At 36.7% G+C, this 18,388-nt stretch overlaps 2 protein-coding genes across 3 annotated transcripts; both read left to right on the forward strand.

The window, feature by feature from the left end:
* The first annotated feature begins 1,240 nt into the window (after positions 1 to 1,240).
* On the forward strand, positions 1,241 to 11,870 carry LOC112528787 (polyprenol reductase 2-like). The gene is made up of 7 exons (XM_025139863.1): positions 1,241 to 1,567; positions 2,238 to 2,403; positions 4,905 to 5,251; positions 5,948 to 6,182; positions 10,960 to 11,058; positions 11,445 to 11,516; positions 11,614 to 11,870. The coding sequence occupies exons 1-7, from the start codon at positions 1,539 to 1,541 to the stop codon at positions 11,716 to 11,718; spliced, it is 1,053 nt and encodes a 350-aa protein (XP_024995631.1). The 5' UTR covers positions 1,241 to 1,538; the 3' UTR covers positions 11,719 to 11,870.
* A 3,175-nt stretch (positions 11,871 to 15,045) lies between these two features.
* LOC112527791 (V-type proton ATPase subunit c1-like) lies at positions 15,046 to 18,140 on the forward strand. Of its 2 annotated transcripts, none has more exons than XM_025138594.1 (3): positions 15,046 to 15,274; positions 15,534 to 15,819; positions 17,755 to 18,140. In XM_025138594.1, exons 1-3 carry the CDS (start codon positions 15,190 to 15,192, stop codon positions 17,885 to 17,887), a joined length of 504 nt encoding a protein of 167 aa, XP_024994362.1. In that variant the 5' UTR covers positions 15,046 to 15,189; the 3' UTR covers positions 17,888 to 18,140. The 2 variants fall into 2 exon arrangements, with proteins under 2 accessions (XP_024994362.1, XP_024994363.1); XM_025138595.1 differs by lacking the exon at positions 17,755 to 18,140 and adding an exon at positions 17,211 to 17,716.
* The last annotated feature ends 248 nt before the right edge of the window (positions 18,141 to 18,388 follow it).

An 18,388-nucleotide genomic window follows, 5' to 3' on the forward strand; every position in this document is an offset into this window, starting at 1 on the left:
AGAACTATTAAATAGTTAATTTGATAATAATATCGATCTATTTTCTTTTCAAATTTTTATGCTATATTCAAATTTATGTTTCACTCAAAAATAAAAACATTACCATTTTCTCAAAACCATATAAAATCGTATTATATAGATATAGATAAAGAATAAAAACTAAACATTAAAATCGAGATTTATCTTGCTGCATTGCTCGAGTACTCTTCTAGTATATTATAAAATATTTGATAAAAACTCTTAAAAACCATTATTTATGCATGAAGTACTGTGTATTAATGCATATTACTTAAAATTTAATATTACAAGTAAATTGTGCGTAAATACAACTTATTAAAGGTCCATTTTTTAATTCGTATAACTAATTACAGATAAACATATCATTTTAAATATAAAAAACCTAAAATATAATGATGATAATTATTGAGTTCTAACAGAATTTTTATCTTTATAAAATTTTATTGTTAAGTCAAAAATAAATTACTTCACTGAATCGTAAAAACATTATCTTTCTCAAAATCACATAAATCGTATACATCAACATAGACAAAAAATTAAACGAAATATTAAAATAAAGATATATCTAGCTACATTGTGCGAGTACCGTTTTGGTAAACAATAATATATACATGTTTCATTTCACCAATAACTAAAATATAATCCACCAACTACAAGGATGGTGTGCGTTTGGTTTGACCTTGGTATTCAAATGTCAAAAGTGTCTGAAGATCATCGGGTTCAAATATAAGAAGGAATAAAAATTCTCTCATGGTCATGAAGGTTCAAATGTGGTGACTCCAGGTTATCCACAAAACAGATGATTATACTGGGATTAGTCGACTCGCATAATGAGTTGGATATCATAGGTCAATAAAAGAAATCATATATAACTTTGTATCTCATTAGGGTTTGAAATTTAAGAATGGAAGTCGAATTTCACGTTTTCAATGTTGAATGATTTAATGAATTCAATTAATTAAATGTAATTAGATTTTTATTTATATAACTATAATCTTTTAAGAAATAAAAACTAACAAAATAAATCATGTTTATTAAGATTTAAAAATTTTCTTTTTAATAAACACTCTTAATGTTTGGTAGTAAGAAAAACTTGATTGTTACAAAAAAGTTAAAGTTGGATAAAAGTACAAAAAACTTAAAGTAAAGGACTAAAAATGTAGTCAAGAGGTATCATAAGGACTATTTTGTAATTCTCTATTTCTTTAAAATTCTAGTGTAGCAACGGAAGTTGTTGATTTGTGGAATGAATTAGTCGATCAGTACTTGAAACGTGGAAAACGCCGTGGTTGTGGCGGAGTGGGGTTGCGCCGTTGCGGCACTGGCTGCCGTTCTCTGTCGTCTCGATATTCGCGATTAGAACATGATGTCGTTGGAATGATCATGAGAATCATTCACCGGGATTAAAACAATCTGGAATTCGGGTCAAGCATGAGTGATTCGGGTTAGGGATTCGATTTCGGGTGAAGAAGAAGAAGTTTTGCTAAAAGTTGAACGAAGTTCGACCTTTCCGATCAGCCATGATAATGTCAGAAATTATGTATCTCAGGTATGCTCTGTTTTTGATCCTTTATACGTCTGTCTATCATGCATTCATCACATTCTTATTGTACATCCATGGAGCCTAAATAAAACTACTAGTGGAGGTTCATAACATCTTCACAATGGCACTGATTTTTCTCTTTCTTCGTCCATCTATTCCCCTCTCCAATCTCTCACATTCTTCCCCATATCAACAAAAATAAATCGAGATTTAATGCGTCAGATTCTCCAAATAAATCGAGATTTAATGCATCAGATTCGTCCATCTTGCACCAGATGCATTACATAAACCTCCATCCTATGGTAACTCTCCAAATCGTACGGCACAGTCATGTGATTTCTTTCATTTCAAAACCTAGGGCAAAAATGTGTTTAAATGTTGTGTGGTTTTATATCCTTCTCCGTTCAGTTTCATGTCTACTTCAATCATACGATTTGTTTTTGGAATAACAAAAGTTTTACTCCATTTGGTATAAATCAGAATTTTCAGTCCACACGCCTAGAATTGCTCTTAGTTCACGTCTCTTTATACACGGGAAACGGCATACTCGTGATAGCATCAAAAAGACTCAGGCTTCAATGTGTTACACATTTTTAAGTAGTATTTATTATTTTCGGCCACAAATTATTCTTCTAATGCAATCATATTGGGATAAAAACATCTTTTTCGTCTAAAGAATGGAGGAGCTGGGGCTGGGGCTTGTATCATTGCTTCGAGCAGCGTGGATTGCTGCTACTTTGCCGATTCTTTTAGCCTGTTTGCCATTGCCCGGGCTTGGTTGGTTTCGCAGAGCTCTGTTGGGTTTTGCCAAGAGAGGCAAGATTTTGCCATCCAATTCCACTGTAAGTGAGACTACCCTTGTTCTGCTTGTTATGTTTATAATAATTGGCATGAACAGCAGTTAACGTTTTTGTGTCGTTGAATATTTAAGCAAACTTTCCCTAAGGTTAGATAATTTCCTGATAATCATCTTAAGTAATCAGTATCTGTCGAATATAACTGTCACATTGACAACAAGCAAACTTATCCTTAGGTTAGCTGATTTGCTGATGATCATCTTAAGTAATCCATCTCGGTTGAATGTAACTGTCACGTTGGCAATTCTAATGAATGTTGGATTATTTATACTTTTCTAGGAAATCGGCTTGCCTTGAATTTTGTAGTCTCAAATATACAGGTATTTTGACCAAACATTGTTTCTTTTCTGACGAGTATCACTAATCTGCCAGCCTGGAATATTAGTCGGCATGACGCATGAGTTAATAATTTAAACACATAGTTTACAATGGTCTCATTTGTTCTTATTCTGTTGGGATGATTTAAATCCTCAAAAGTGTACAATCAAACACTTTTTTGTCTTCTGAAAATTTATGAACTGCATTTAACACAAATAATTTTTGTTTTCATCCTTCAATACATCAATTCGTTGCTGTAATGTTCGTGGACACATTTGTCACACTGCTTTGTTGAGCACCCTTGATGCGTTTAGTTTTATTATCAGGTTAAACCCTACTTTTAGATTAATACGATTTACAAGCAAACTTTCTTAGAACAGATCACTGATCCACATAACTAAAAGATGTGCCTCCCTACTGACAGAGTATAAATCGATCAGCTACTCAAATAAACTATTTCCTTCAGAAAATGTCTGTAGATATATTGCTTAAACAAAGAAGATCTAGGTACTTGATTTACATCATTCTCATGATCGTATATAGCCTCTCTCTTCTTTATTTCTCTCATTGATGTGGCAAGTTTGGAACAAGAGTTTAAAATCTTTTGGTATGTAATTAACTATACATATTAATGTGGGTCCAGATGGCATTACAGAGATTCCATTATCTAGATTGCTATCTTAGCTAGTTTTGTTCAATAAGCCCTGAAATAATTTTAAATGACATAGTGGTTGAAGTAATTTTAATCTTACTAATGTCGCATATTTCTTATTCAGCTGCGTGGCTCAACAGAGTTGGCCCACTACCATATACATTCAAAGCATGAGAAGTGGAATTTTACATTCCCGGATCACGAGATCCATCATAGGCCAACTCCTTAGGTGTTATGTGTATAGGAGTGGGTAAACATGGCCATATATAGCTTAGTATGAAGCTATGGTTTGCCATTTTACGTGTCGTACTTAGGGATTCCATGCATGTAGCCTTACAGGTCTATAGATGTTTAAATGCTCTATGATAATTCATGCATGAGTAGGCTTGTACAAAAAGCGAAAGCATGCTTAATGCAAGAGCACCGAGAACATAATAATACAACCAGTAAATTTTACCGAAACCTATGCCTTTATGCAATGCCAATCAAATACTCGTATTTCTGAGGACTGTAGTTGCATTCGGCTATCAAAATGCCACCTCAAATGGGCTAATAACAATAATGCATTGTTAGAATGGTAATAATCTGGGAATCAATAGCAAATTCTGATGCTAGATTGCTAGGATCATTACCATTGTAACAGCATATTACTTGCAATGGTACATTTGGAAAGTAAAATGTTCCATTTGTCCACCAGATTTGTCTTGGAAAAATTAGAAACATCATGAACTATATGCATTCTAGAATTTTAACTGATTTGCATGAACAAATATAAGACTCTAGAAATGAGACCCTTCTCAATCTCCTTGTGGCCCATAGTACAAGCGTGCACATACAAAAGGCTTCAAGACAACTGTTTTATGACATAGAAATTAACAAAGTGAACTTGTTTTGTCAAAAACTTTTTCGTGCACCCACAACAAAACTTGTTATTTATTGCTGTTAGCTGGACAGCCTGATTTATCAAATATACACATACATGTAACTCTTAACCAACCAAATGAAATCTTCCTTTGATAATCTAATATGACTAACTGGGTGAAGTATGAAGCATTTGTCACTGAAGTAATTTCATGTTTTCGTATAGTTTTTATGCGTCGTAGATAACTAGATATTATGTGATAATTATGTGTGAAGCTCTTGTTTTTGGTCTTTTTGGGGTAACCTTGATGCAGATGGTAAGGATACTCTTTTGTGAGCCAAAAGTCATGGGTTCAAGTCATGGAGACAACCTCTTTACAAGGTTGCGTACAAAATACTTCCTTCCCAAGCCTTGCAAAGTTGAGGAGCCTTGGTGCACTAGGGTCGGCCTTTTCTTTAGTTTCTTCTTTTCTTTATTCTTTCCCCCATTTTTCTTCTGCGAGTATTTTAAGAATCCTGCTGAACAAATTCCTTGACATAAAAAAGATATCTGCTTGTCCTGTGTGCTGTTCATTCTTCAGTTTGTATGATGGCTAGAATGAGTTTTTCTCTTTGTATGACAACTCCATTTATGCATTGTTTGTGTGCATTTCAGAAATTAACCGTGCCTCAGAGATTCTTCTCTCACTTTTATGTGGTGGCCATTTTCTGGACAACAATCTTACTTGTTGCAGTGTGGTTTTATGCACTTAAGATGCTACCATCACTTATCGAGCATGACCTATTTTCTACTATAACCAGCCACTTGACTGGAGGTTCGCATGCCTTTTCCTGGCATAAATCTTTGTCGACAAGAGAACATGTATACAATGTTTGGCTATCTGTGTTTCTGCTTTTGCTGATGGAAGTTCAAGTTTTGCGACGCTTCTATGAGACAATCTATGTTTTTAACTACAGTTCATCTGCTAGAATGCACATCTTTGGTTATCTTGCTGGTCTATTGTAAGTTTTGCATATCTGCAGCAATTTATTTCTGTTTCTCCTTGCTATATGAATATGTATATATACATATGTGTGTGGGTGTGTGTTGTGATCTTCTGATGAATTTTAGACCTTGGTCTGATCAAAATTCTGAGTGGGATGAACTATATTCTGATAAGGGCTTCAGCCATGCAAAAATTACTGTTTGATTTTGGGAACTTCTTAAAACTATTAAACTACATGTCTAAGATTTAGGCAACGTGAGAGTACTTAGGCTTATGGCCTCGACATAAAATCATCATGTTCTTCCTCTTCCCCTTATTTATCTATCCTTCATGCTTTTGTCCTTGTAATAGTTCTCTTAGATGCATAATCGGATCATAATTAAATTTTATGGGATCTCCTTACAATATTGATTATGGTAAGGTTTTCAGGTGACTTGCAAAGCCGCCACATGTAGATGTTTTGCTTGTCGTTTAGTACGTGGTTATCTTACATTTTGATCTAAGTTTTTCTTCTGTTGGTCAAAGCTATCTCACAGCTTTTGAACTATATTTAATCAAAGCAAGATATCTCAGAAACTACAAAGCTTTTTGCTCTTTTTAAGCCTTCTCAGCTTTGATATTTGGCTAAATGAAATCCTTAATTTCATCTTAGAACCTTTTTTCTCCATATTTGAAGATTCTCTTCTTATTCAAGTGATCTCTGTTAAATCAGTTTCTATACAGCAGCTCCACTGTCTCTATGCTGTACTTTTGCACCTGAAGTGTTTGACTTTGTGAAGAATCTGGTGGCGGAGTTCATTGTGAAGGGAAAAGATCGCATGTCCAAGCCTGAGTTTAACATATGGATGTTTGTGACTCCTTTCTTGAGACTTCGATGGTATGCATGGATAGGTGCAGCTATATTCCTATGGGGTTGGGTACATCAACTCCGTTGTCATGAAATTCTTGTAAGTTCATGCCTTGCCGCTGATAGTTTTTTTTTTCTATGTATATATTTATATATGGAAAATACTGATGTGCACTCCTCATCTTTGGTGACATTTTAACCCTTGACCTCTAGGGAAGCAAGGATTTACCGGTAACCTAGATACCACTAGGTCAATGAACCTTTGATTAGTTGTTTGTTTTTGGAGATGATTTCTATGCATGCTTGTTTTTGTCCATGTTGCTGGTAAAAACGATCTTTGATGATCACCTTTTACTTATTCCCGCCAAAAATAATAATAAAAGGCTCCACCATAGCCAGTGTAGGTGGGTGAAAGCGAGTTGAAATGGTTGGGAGGGGGATAGAGGGCTGGCAGATTAAGATGGGAATGTATTTTTGCCTTACCTTATCTTTTGTATGTGTTCAATGTACCTATTTGCTACTTTTTCTTGCTTATTTTTTGGTGTTTTATTCACCATATGTTAATCTTTATTCTTTTGCTACCTGTTTGCTCACTCTCTTGCACAAGATGGGGGTATTAAGGGAAACAACTGCTCTACTATGTTATGCCGAGAGTAGAATTTACGTATTCTAGGAAAAGAAAGGGGATGAGGGGCAATGTAGACAATTCATGAAAATAAGTGGCTGAAAGGATCTAAAAACAATTAGTCGATTTTGTTGTAGTTGGAAAATGGGGGGAAACCAAGTATATAGTTGCAGATCTGGAGGGGAAAGAATTTTTCAATTTGTTCTTTGTATAAACCCTATATAGGAGAGAGTCACCTTTCGAAAGATGACGACTTAATAGATAATCGATTTCTTCACCTTTCCTTTTCTTGAATTCATAGTAGTCGTATCGATTGGTATCAGAGCACGATTATGAAACCATGACGAGATCGGTACAATCAAGAATAGATGAAATTAAAGGAAGTTTGGGCGATTTCAATGGGAAGATTGTATCTCTAGAAGAGAAGATGGAAATGATGCAAAGATTGGATGCCTTCATGCGATACAGGAAGAATCGATGAGGAGATCGGCAGCATGAGGCAATGACGAGGTTGAAGGAGAGGATCAACGAGGTCGTGATGGGGAAAGAAATGCAGGACCAGACGGTGTAGATCGCCGGTTTGAGAATGGTGATAGGAATGGGGAGTCAGGGCCATTCTTCGCAATCAAGGGCAGACGACTGGAGATGCCTGTTTTTTATGGTTCAGATCCAGACGGTTGCAATCTAAGGGCCGATAGGTATTGTATGTTAAATCGACTCTCTAACGAGGAAAGCCTTGAAGTAGTGGTGATCTCATTTGAGGGAGATGTCCTAAGATGGTATCAATGGGAAAATAAAAGAAGACCAATCATGTAATGAGAGGAGCTTGTGAGTTTGATTTTAACACAATTTAGAACCACCGCTGAAGAAACTCCTTATGAGCAATTCTTGGCTGCAAAACAAGAAGGGAGCGTGGCATAATATAAGAGGAAGTTTGTATCGCTAGCAGCCCCGTTGAATGGAATTCTGGAAGAAGTTTATGTGAGCCAATTCATAAACGGATTACGGCCGGAAATTAGAGCAGAGGTACGATTTTTAGGACCGCTGCGACTCAACAAATGAATGGAAGTAGCTTTGTTAGTCGAAGAGCGAAACAAAACGCTTAAACGTTGGTGGAACGTCAAGAGGTACACCTTCCATACGACGATCTTACGATGGGGTAGGAGACGAGAAGAGTGGATGGGGGGATGGAACAAGACGGTAGGAGAAGGAACGAAGGGGGTAGGGGAATTTCGAAAATTATCGGACAAGGAACTGCAACAAAAAAGGCAACAAGGACTTTGTTGTAGATTTGATGAGAAATACGCTCCCGGTCACTGTTGCAAGTAGTTTAGTGTGGTAGTTATACAAGAAGCAACAGAAGAGATGGAAGGTAATGGGACTGAATTCGATGATGGTGAGGCGAAGTTGGCCAACATGACAAGCGAAAATGGGGTGGAGGTGTCTTTGAACTCGAATACAGGCATCACACAACTTTATCACATCAAAGTTGGTGGAAAGGTAGGTCTGAAGGTTCAACAAATAGAAGGGTACATCTTGATGGGAACGGGGAATACAGTAAAAGGGCAGGGGGGTGTGTAAAGGGGTGAAGATGCTGATGCAAGGAATCAAGATTCGTGAGAATTTCTTACCGTTTCAATTGGGGAACTCGGATGTTATCTTGGGAATCCAATGATTAGCGTCGTTGGGAGCAATGTATGTGAATTGGCAAACCCAAGTTATGACATTCAAATGGGAAGGAAGACAAGTACAGTTGAAGGGGGACGTGTCCATGGGAAGATTGTTGGTTTTGTTGAAGGCTATGATGAAGACGACACCACAAGAAGGACAAGGGATTTGGGTAGATTTGGGACTTATGGAAGAGAATGCCAGTAGATGGTTGTCCTAAAGAAGTAACAAAGTGTTGGAGATGTTTGAGGATGTCTTTCAGTGCCCGAAAGGGTTACCATCAGAGAGGGGAAAGGGAGCATGGAACTGTACTGACTACTGAAAGAGGGGGTTGAACCGGTGAATATACGTCCCTACCGGTACCCACAATATCAGAAGGATGAGATCGAGAAAATGGTAAAGGAGATGTTGGAAGCAGGAATCATCCAACACAGCCATAGTGCATTCTCAAGCCCGGTCCTTTTAGTAAAAAAGGATGGTAGCTGGCGGTTTTGTATAGACTATAGAGCTTTAAATCAAAGGAAGGTACCGGACAAGTTCCTGGTCCCAATTATCGATGAACTATTAGATGAATTGCATGGGGCCAAATATTTCTCAAAATTGGATTTGTAGGCAGGTTATCATCAAATCAGAATGTGTACAGAGGATGTGCATAAAACAACATTTTGAACTCATGAGGGACTCATAATGCCCTTTGGACTGGCAAATTCCCCAACAACGTTTCAGTCTTTGATGAACGAAGTTTTTAGGCCATCTTTGAGAAAGTTCTTCTTAGTTTTTTTTATATGATATCTTGGTGTATAGCAAATCGATGGAAGAGCATGGTGACCACTTAAGGGAGGTATTCCAAAGGCTGCGAAATCAGCAGCTCTATGCGAACCGAAAGAAATGCAATTTTGGTAGAGAGGAGATCGGGTATTTGGGACATGTAATTTTACGCAATGGGGTGGCAGTGGATCATGCCAAAGTGGAGGCAATGTTAAGCTGGCCTCAACCACGAACAATCACGCAATTGCGAGGGTTTTTGGGACTAACCGGGTACTATCAAAACTTTATTTGGATACGGACAAATTGCACGACCTTTGACCGACTTACTAAAAAAGCAGAAGTTTGGATGGAATGACGAGGCAGCAGCTGTGTTTGAAGCGTTGAAGATGGACTTAACTACGACCCCTGTTTTGGTGTTACCGGATTTAAATAAGCCGTTCGTTATTGAAGCGGATGCATCGGGAGGGGGTTAGGGGGGGTGTTTTGATGCCATCGGGAGGGGGTTTGGGGGCTGTCACCGACAGGTTTATTACAACTTTTGGTGTTACAACCTTTGGCGTTACCAATGTGGGTTTGGGATGAGGTAACCTTGGATTTTATAGAAGGGTTGCCGAAGTCAGGAGGCAACGACACAATCTTGCCATGGATAGACTGAGCAAGTTTGCCCATTTTATGCCTTTAACACACCCTTTTAATGCTCATCAGGTAGCAGAGGTGTTCATTAAAGAAGTTGTAAGGTTGCATGGAGTACCAAAATGGGTGGTGACTGACATAGATGAGGTTTTTTTAGTCAATGGACGGAGATATTCAGGTTGCAAGGAACCAAACTTTGTTTTTCGACAGTGTAGCATCCATAAACGGATGGCCAATCGGAGGTAGTAAATTGTTGCTTGGAACACTATCTAAGATGTTTTACTTCAAATAAACCGAAACAGTGGAGCTATTGGTTGGGGTGGACTGAGTATTGGTACGGTACTAGCTTTCACAGTTCTCTACATTGCTCTCCATTTAAAGCATTATATGGACGGGACCCACCTGCAATATTGAAGTATGAGACTTGAACAACAAACGTACAGTCGGTGGAGGAGGAGTTGTTGGAAAGAGATAGTATGTTGGATGAGATAAGGATGCACTTAATTCAGGCACAACAGAAAATGAAACAACAGGCTGATAAACATCGAAAGGAGGCTGCTTTTGATGTGGGCGACAAGGTGTTTATCAAGCTCAGACCTTACCGTCAGAAAACTCTGCAAGCTAGAAAGAACCAGAAACTCTCCGCTCGTTTTTATGGGCCTTTTAGAGTGCAGGAACGTATTGGAAAAGTGACTTATCGTTTACAACTACCATCCACTGCCAAAGTCCATCCGGTGTTTCATATATCACAATTACGAAAGGTTGTGGGACATTGTTTGTCTTCACACATTCCGTCACAATTAAATGAAGATATGGAGTTGGTAGTAGAACCAGAGGAGGTGTTACAATGTTAGATTTATTTTTCTAGGTCTTTGTATGCAATCTTTCTCTTGATTTTGCAAAAAGTCCGCTTCATTGGCTCAAACCATTGTCACTGGTGGTTAGATTTATTTTTCTAGGTCAAGTTTCAAGTGTTACAGAAGGTAGTTTTGATGAAGAACGAGGTCCTCTCTGTTTCATGTTTGTGAACCCTAGGATTGATTTACTATTTGTAAGGGGGAATCACGATGCACAAGGCTACTTTGGCTTTGCATCAGTTTTATTCTCTTTTCCTTGCCTTTCCCTATGTGAAATGGTTCTTGGTGTTCAATCAACTGACATACTCTTTTAACCTTATGATTAGGGTTCCTTGCGAGAGAAAACCGAAACTCTGGAGGAGTATGTTATTCCTTACGGTGATTGGTTCGAATACGTCTCGTCTCCACACTACTCGGCCGAAATCGTAAGTCTCTCATGTTCTCTATAAACTCGATTTTTCAATGTAAAAGGAGCTTTAAAAACCTCATTCAAATGCTATACAAAACAAGCCTCCCCGTCTCCACAAACTCCTCGGTGTCCTTGAAAGTGCCTAAACCTGCCATGTCCAACCCCAGTGATTCACCCCATGTCCTCCTCGTCCCCTCAACCGTCACACTTTCTACCCTCCTTGCTAGAGCCACCAACCATCTCCTACGAACGTGACGAAACACCGTTATCATGAGATTGAAAAATACATTCGATTGTGAAGAAACCCAATAAACAAATGAACTGCATGATCTGGTCCAGTTTCGTTTAATAAGTTTACTTAATCAATCTGTTTGTTTTGGTCTCACAATGATGATGATGAAGGTGATCTACGGTGGTCTTCTGGTGGCCAGTGGTGGTGCAGATCTCTCATTATGGTTACTTTTTACATTTGTGGTATTCTTTTTTACATTCCTTTTGACATAATTTTACCCTGAATCCAACCATAATAAGCTCAAAAATTTCACCTGATTTATTATCATATATCATGCAGGTGGCAAATCTTGTTTTTGCAGCAACAGAAACACAAAGATGGTATCATCATAAATTCGACGATTATCCTCGTAATCGGTATGCTATTTTTCCATTTGTTTATTAGGATGCTTGTGTAAAGTTGTTCGTTTTGGACCGTTATATTCACCAATGAAAAGCTTATGTTATAAATTGGTGGTCGTTGAATAACTTTCAACTAACGGTTGTAGTTGATTTGGAGGTTATTTGATCAGTTGAATAGATACGGACGATCATGAATAACGTAAGAACCATTGCTCTTGAGGTGTAAACGGGTTGGAGTTGGCACTAGAAATGACCACAAATGGGTCGCAGTCCAAGATTTTCTTTTCGTAACCTGTCCTGGTGTAACCGATCCCCTTTTCGTAACCTGGTGTAACCTGTCCCTATCCCAACCAAAAGCCATGGCCCGACCCATCTTGGCCATCTCTAAATTTGGCACGGTCTATAATGTGTTAAGAATTGTCCGGTTAACTGGAATGTAACCGGTCAGGCCCAATTTAGCCAGATCCAGATTGAAACAGAAACCGGACTTTTTTGGATCGGTTGAGAGACTGATTTGTGGTTATAATTAAATAAATAAAATATTGTTTAATTGGACTTTGGAGTGTATAACATTTTACGTAAGTTATGTTACATTAAATCTTATTTTTAATACTTCATACACAAAAAAAAAAAAAAAAACTTTTATTAAATAAGTGGTACAAAAAATGTTGATATAAAATATAATTTAATTATAAATAATAATAATAATAAAAGTTACATTAAAAGAAGTGACCGGTTAGCTTGTTAAGTAAGATAGGTTATTGGACCATTCTATCCAATTACTGAAAGTCTCTACAAACCTCCATGTGGCAGGGATTGGTACCGGTTAAGAGGTCAATTGGTTAACCGATTGATGCTAAACGTTGTTTGTGTCATGTTACATGGCTTGATATCATCGGCTTGGTGGCAAATATAGATCGACTTGCAAAGTACCTTCATAGATTATTGTCCATACGTTACGCACAATGAATGCACTTGCTTTGCTTTTATTTACAACCGACACAGAAAACAAGTACTTTGGCTGCTTTGATCATGATCTCAATCTCAAGAGAATAAAATTGCTTTTTGCATAGGGATCCCTGTTCTAACTCGTTGATCTGCTACAAAGCAAGATCAAATAAATTGGAAATCAAGTATGATACTTGATCCGCATTATTTTTGTAGAAACTGTTTAGTTCTAACAACTAAAATATCCCAGTTAATATCTTTTCCAGTATTAAAAAGCTTGCACTATCTGTTTATCGTCACATCCTTGATAATTTATGTAAATCTTATGTGTACCCAAACAATATCAAGATGTAGTTTGTTTGTGAACTAAACAATAAATTATGTAACCAAATCAATTAATAGAGTTTATGTTAGAAAAATGAAGAAATAAACGAAAAACATCGTATAAAACACGATATCAAGAAATGATGTTCAGAAATTGCATGGTTTACGACCCAAATATATCATCATATTAATGGATTATCATGGGTGATTTGTAAATTATTGATCAAAATTGATGATATACTTCTTGTAAAGCAGAGGTTCAACCAATAAAATAATAAAATAAATAAATTTATAAATATGGTAAACAAATTTGTTCGACCTTTTTTTCAAAACAATCAATCCAGTGTTCAACGAACGGATCTTCTAAATCTTTTTAAAATTACTTATGCTATATTTTATTAAGAAATTAAATCGAGGAAAACACATGTATGAATGAACGTATGTTTAAGAATGAATGAATGATTATGAATAAACGAATGCTTGTGAATGTATCAGTATGTTAACATAACAACTACCGAACTACTGTCAAGCTCTATTGAGTAGCAGAGTATCATAAAAGAACAACTCAAATTCATTCATCACAATCATCGAATTATGATCAAACATGCATTGAATTCTATCGAGTAATAGATTGCTACAACAGAACAACTCTAAGCAACCTACACATCAAGCCTATTAAGTTCTATCTGGCAACACACTGTTAGACACAGAACACCTCAAATTTGTACATTGCAACTATCGAGACTACATCCAGCTTTATCGAGTAACAAAGATACTTGTGTTTTCTTTCTTATCCGAGGTTTAGAGTCGAGCATTCTTTCTTATTTCGGTTTCAAAGCCCAAATATTAGATTCAGGGGTCGTTTACCAAACACTTACAGGGTGTCATTTACCTTATCGGGTGAGCATGACAAGGACCTATATCTTATCCAATAAGAGTATAATAATGACCAAAAATCTTACCCAGTAAAATAAAAAGAAGAGTGTTACAGAATACGCACTTACCAGGTAAGAAACTCTTACTAAAAATTCATTTTGATGACTGAAAATGTTACTTGATAAGATAAGCGACGGTAGTGAAATAGATAATATAGTTAAATAATCAGTATTATGTATCTTACTTTCAAGTTATTTAAATCTTTCTTATTATTTGTAAGAAATTCCTCTGGAGCTCATTTTTCAAATTGAATCAATTTCTTATTTTTGTTTTTGTTTTTTAAGTTTTTCATATTCAGATTATATTTTTTATCAGACAATTTGTGCTTTAAACATTAATTATTTCAAGACAATAATACAACACGAATGTACAACAATAACAATATGAACAATTAATAAGAAAACGAGCAAAATAGGTAACATGTAATTTAAAATAAATAGAAATAATCACTTGGGTCCTGACGTACTGGTCAAGTTTCAGGTAATGTAACGGAAAATCTCATCTAGCCTGGGTTCAAATCCAAGCAATGCTAAAGCCCTTGGGGCCATGGAGGTTCAATTGCGATGACTCTAAGTCATTCGTGGTCGCTAGGGAATTAATCGATGCACGTAAGCTGACACAGAAACCAGAATTATCCATAAAAACAATAAACATCCAGTAAGAGGAAAGGGATAAAACCTGGAAAATGTTATAAATGAGGAAGTTTTAAGATATGATCAGATAATTCTTTAAACTTTTCTAACTTTAGGTTTAAAAACTTTTCTTTAAACCGCACTTATTTTTAATCAGAGTCATACATGAAAAGACGTTTAGATTTAATCCCCTTTCTAACGATTGTTAAAAAAATTAACGGGAAACATTTTTACATTTTTTTGTCTTTTATTCAATTAAAACAACAAGAACATAAACCATAAGATCGATTTTGATTGGGTAAAATATATAAAAAAAAAAGGGATAAAATGACATAAAATATCCATTAATTAAATGAGGTTTTTAACGGAAGTTAGAGGAAGGGACCAAATTTAAACGTTTTTACAAATTATGATAACCATTTTATAATTTTAAAACTAAAGGGAAATTTAAGTGCATGTATCGACAAACCACAGGGACCGAAGTTGTAGTTTACTAATAATTAGTTCCAAAAAATCTCATAGATGTAATCGACGTGATCATGGTGTGAAGACGACAAGTGTTGGAAGGTGAGAGGAACCAACACATGAAATTATCGAAGCATCCAGACTAGAGATCCAGACTCTTACCTCTCCGATCCAAATCCAATCGATTTCGCTTCCAATTTTCATCAACAATGAGTTCAGGTTCGACATTCAGTGGTGATGAAACTGCACCGTTCTTTGGATTCCTCGGCGCCGCTGCCGCCCTTGTCTTCTCCTGTACGCTCACTCAATCCTTAACCCTAACTTTTCTTCTTTGTTAGATTACAAATCTAGATCTTAACTCCAGTGTTTTTGTTCTGTTAAACTGCGAATTGACTCACCTGATGATAGTTTGTTCCAGGATATCCGTTATTCGGATTGTAACCTAGAGCTTATTGTTTGTTTTTGGACGTTGTGTTGATTTAATCGCTTGTTTGCCGATGTAATAATTATCTATCTGTAAAGATTTCTGTTTTTGATTGGATTCTTTGTACAGGCATGGGGGCTGCGTATGGAACGGCGAAGAGTGGTGTGGGTGTGGCATCGATGGGAGTGATGAGGCCTGAGCTGGTGATGAAGTCCATTGTTCCTGTTGTCATGGCTGGTGTGCTTGGTATTTATGGTTTGATTATTGCTGTCATTATCAGTACCGGGATTAACCCGAAGGCCAAGTCTTATTATCTTTTTGATGGCTATGCACACCTTTCTTCTGGTTTGGCTTGTGGTCTTGCTGGTCTTTCTGCCGGAATGGCCATCGGCATAGTTGGTGATGCTGGTGTTAGGTATTGTTTTCAACTCGCTATTGTTCGATACTTGTGCTATAAAAACATATTCATGATAATTTTAGAGATTGAATTGCTAAACATTATGACTTTGTCTATTGAAGAAAGTTCCATCTTTGTTCTGTTGAAAGTAAATTTAGATGAATATCTCATATAAAGCATGCTTGTTGTGCTTAGTTAATAAAATATGGGATGTGCATCTTCTTTGAACCTAATTCCTGAGGTCACTGATGCTTTAACAATGCTGCTTTAACAATGCTGCTTTGTATGAGTGTGTTTGACTTGCTGCGTCTAATGAATAGGGATCATGTGGCAGTACAAGGGCTTAATGGATAGATGAAGAAGCAAGAGGGTTGTAGTTTCAGAAAATCAAAGAAACAGTAAATACAAAGTAAACCAGGCTTTTGCCAGTAAAAATGAAAAAAAGGGAACTTATCTGTGAACAGTATGGATTGGGTTATACCTGCAAGTGATGAGGTTGGTGTTCCCTAGTTATTGTCCCAGCGACCAAGTTACATGGTGTCTCCTGGGCTTGATTTGGGTTAAATCAATGGCGGTCACCCCTGTAACTCTTTTCTTTAGGGTGCAGTTTAAAAAAAAATTCTTTCTTCTCTTATTTACTAAAGGGGTAATTTTTTATTTATTTATTTTCCAAAGCCAAAGTTACCTAACCTAGAGCACTATACATATTTTCTAGCATGATGTGCAAGTCATTAGTGCAACATTGCTATAAGTTTAGAAGTTTTGGCCCTAAATTTACTATGAAAAAAGTTCAAGATTCTAGGTAGGAAGCCTTGTGGTTGTTATGTGCTATGTACATGTTTGACTTTTAGTTATTAAAATGCACACATTAAGTACTAGTATGATCTAGTTTGTTATATGTGTGCATATCTTGTGGTATTCAATATCAAACATAAAGGTGATGTATTGGAAACATTGAAGGATTGGAAAGTTATTGTTGAGAAACAAACGAGAAGGCAAATAAAATATCCAAACTGACAATGGATTGGAGTTTTGCTCGTAGAAGTTCAATACCTTTTGCAAGTCCCAAGGTACCGCTAAACACCACATGGTAGTATGCACTCGTCAACAAAATGGTGTAGTTGAACGTATGGAACACACCATTATCGATAGGGTCAGATGTAGGCTCTTCAATTCCAAGATTCCAAAGTCATATTTGGCGGATGTTGCTTTAACCGCATGTTTCATCATTACCGTTCACCCTCCTATGATGTTAACAAGAAAACACCTACTGTGGTGTGGTAATGTACGTCTATGGACTACTTAATGCTTGAGATATTTGGTTGTCCTGCATATGCTAAAGTAGATAATTACAAGCTAGAACAAAGGGCATTGAAGTGTGTATTTTTTGTTTCAAATCTGGCGTAAAGGATACAAGTTACAGTGTCCGAGGACTTGTTATGAGTAGGGATGTCACTTTTCAAATCTGGGGATTGGCCTTTTTGGTGCATCTCTACTTCCATGTGCCAAGTTTGAGCAAAAACGTGGTTGGAGCTTAAGGGCATTCATGGTGCAGGAGGTTAGTTTTATACGTTGCATTTGATGATAAGTGGTTATGCATGCTATATGATGATTATGGAGTTTTGGTTATCGATTTAGTGGACTTCTTGGTGTCCTCCCGCCTTGTGTTTTTGCTTTTCACGAAAATCATGATTTTGATATTCATTTACGTCATATAGATTGATAGTTGATTGATTTTTGTTGAATAGTCCATATATACTGTGCGTTTCTACATTTGATGATTTGTGTTTTTCGGGTTTTGATGTTTGACTTTTGTTGATTAATCACAATTTGTCACGCTCTTGTTTGTCAACTATGCTGCTGCATTGAACGTATCTCTATTCGGTCCCCCGTGTTCTTGGTTGGTTATCCACAGACATTATATACTGAAACTTTCTCGTATTTGTTAAACAGAGCAAACGCACAACAACCAAAACTTTTCGTGGGAATGATTCTTATTCTCATCTTCGCTGAAGCTCTAGCCCTATACGGTCTCATCGTGGGTATCATCTTGTCTTCCCGTGCCGGTCAATCCACAGCAGACTAAGAAGATGAAGAAGAAACCACGCAATATATCCGGTACGTACGTAGTTTTATTCCGATAAATGAAGACCAATTTGAGTTTCGTGTTGGGTCCCCATTTACTTTGGCAGATTTCTAGCAACACTTGTATTGCGTTACTCTTAATTTTTTTTCTCTTCAGTAGAAGCATTTCTGCCTCATTTGCATTCTTTTTATGGTGTTTATGACAGAAGAATAAAATGTTATGCAATCCACGGTTTGGTTCAAATCTTTACTCTGAACTCAAATTCTTTTCATGTCCTGTAGAAACTGTTTATATGTGTTTATTTATGTAAAAATCTTGAATGATATGGTGATCCGGTTTGGTTCGGTTTTAGCTTTGTATACCGAACCAAACCAAACCGTACATAACAGGACGGATGACAATCATAAATTATACAACTTTAAATGAGATTTTACTTAAATTCATGACTATCATCGAGTATGAAGCCATTTTCTCTTGGGAGGTCAGAATATCATAAATTTA

This window comes from Cynara cardunculus (genome assembly GCF_001531365.2).
Source record: "Cynara cardunculus var. scolymus isolate 2C chromosome LG 15, CcrdV1, whole genome shotgun sequence".
NCBI classification, from domain to species: Eukaryota; Viridiplantae; Streptophyta; class Magnoliopsida; order Asterales; family Asteraceae; genus Cynara; species Cynara cardunculus.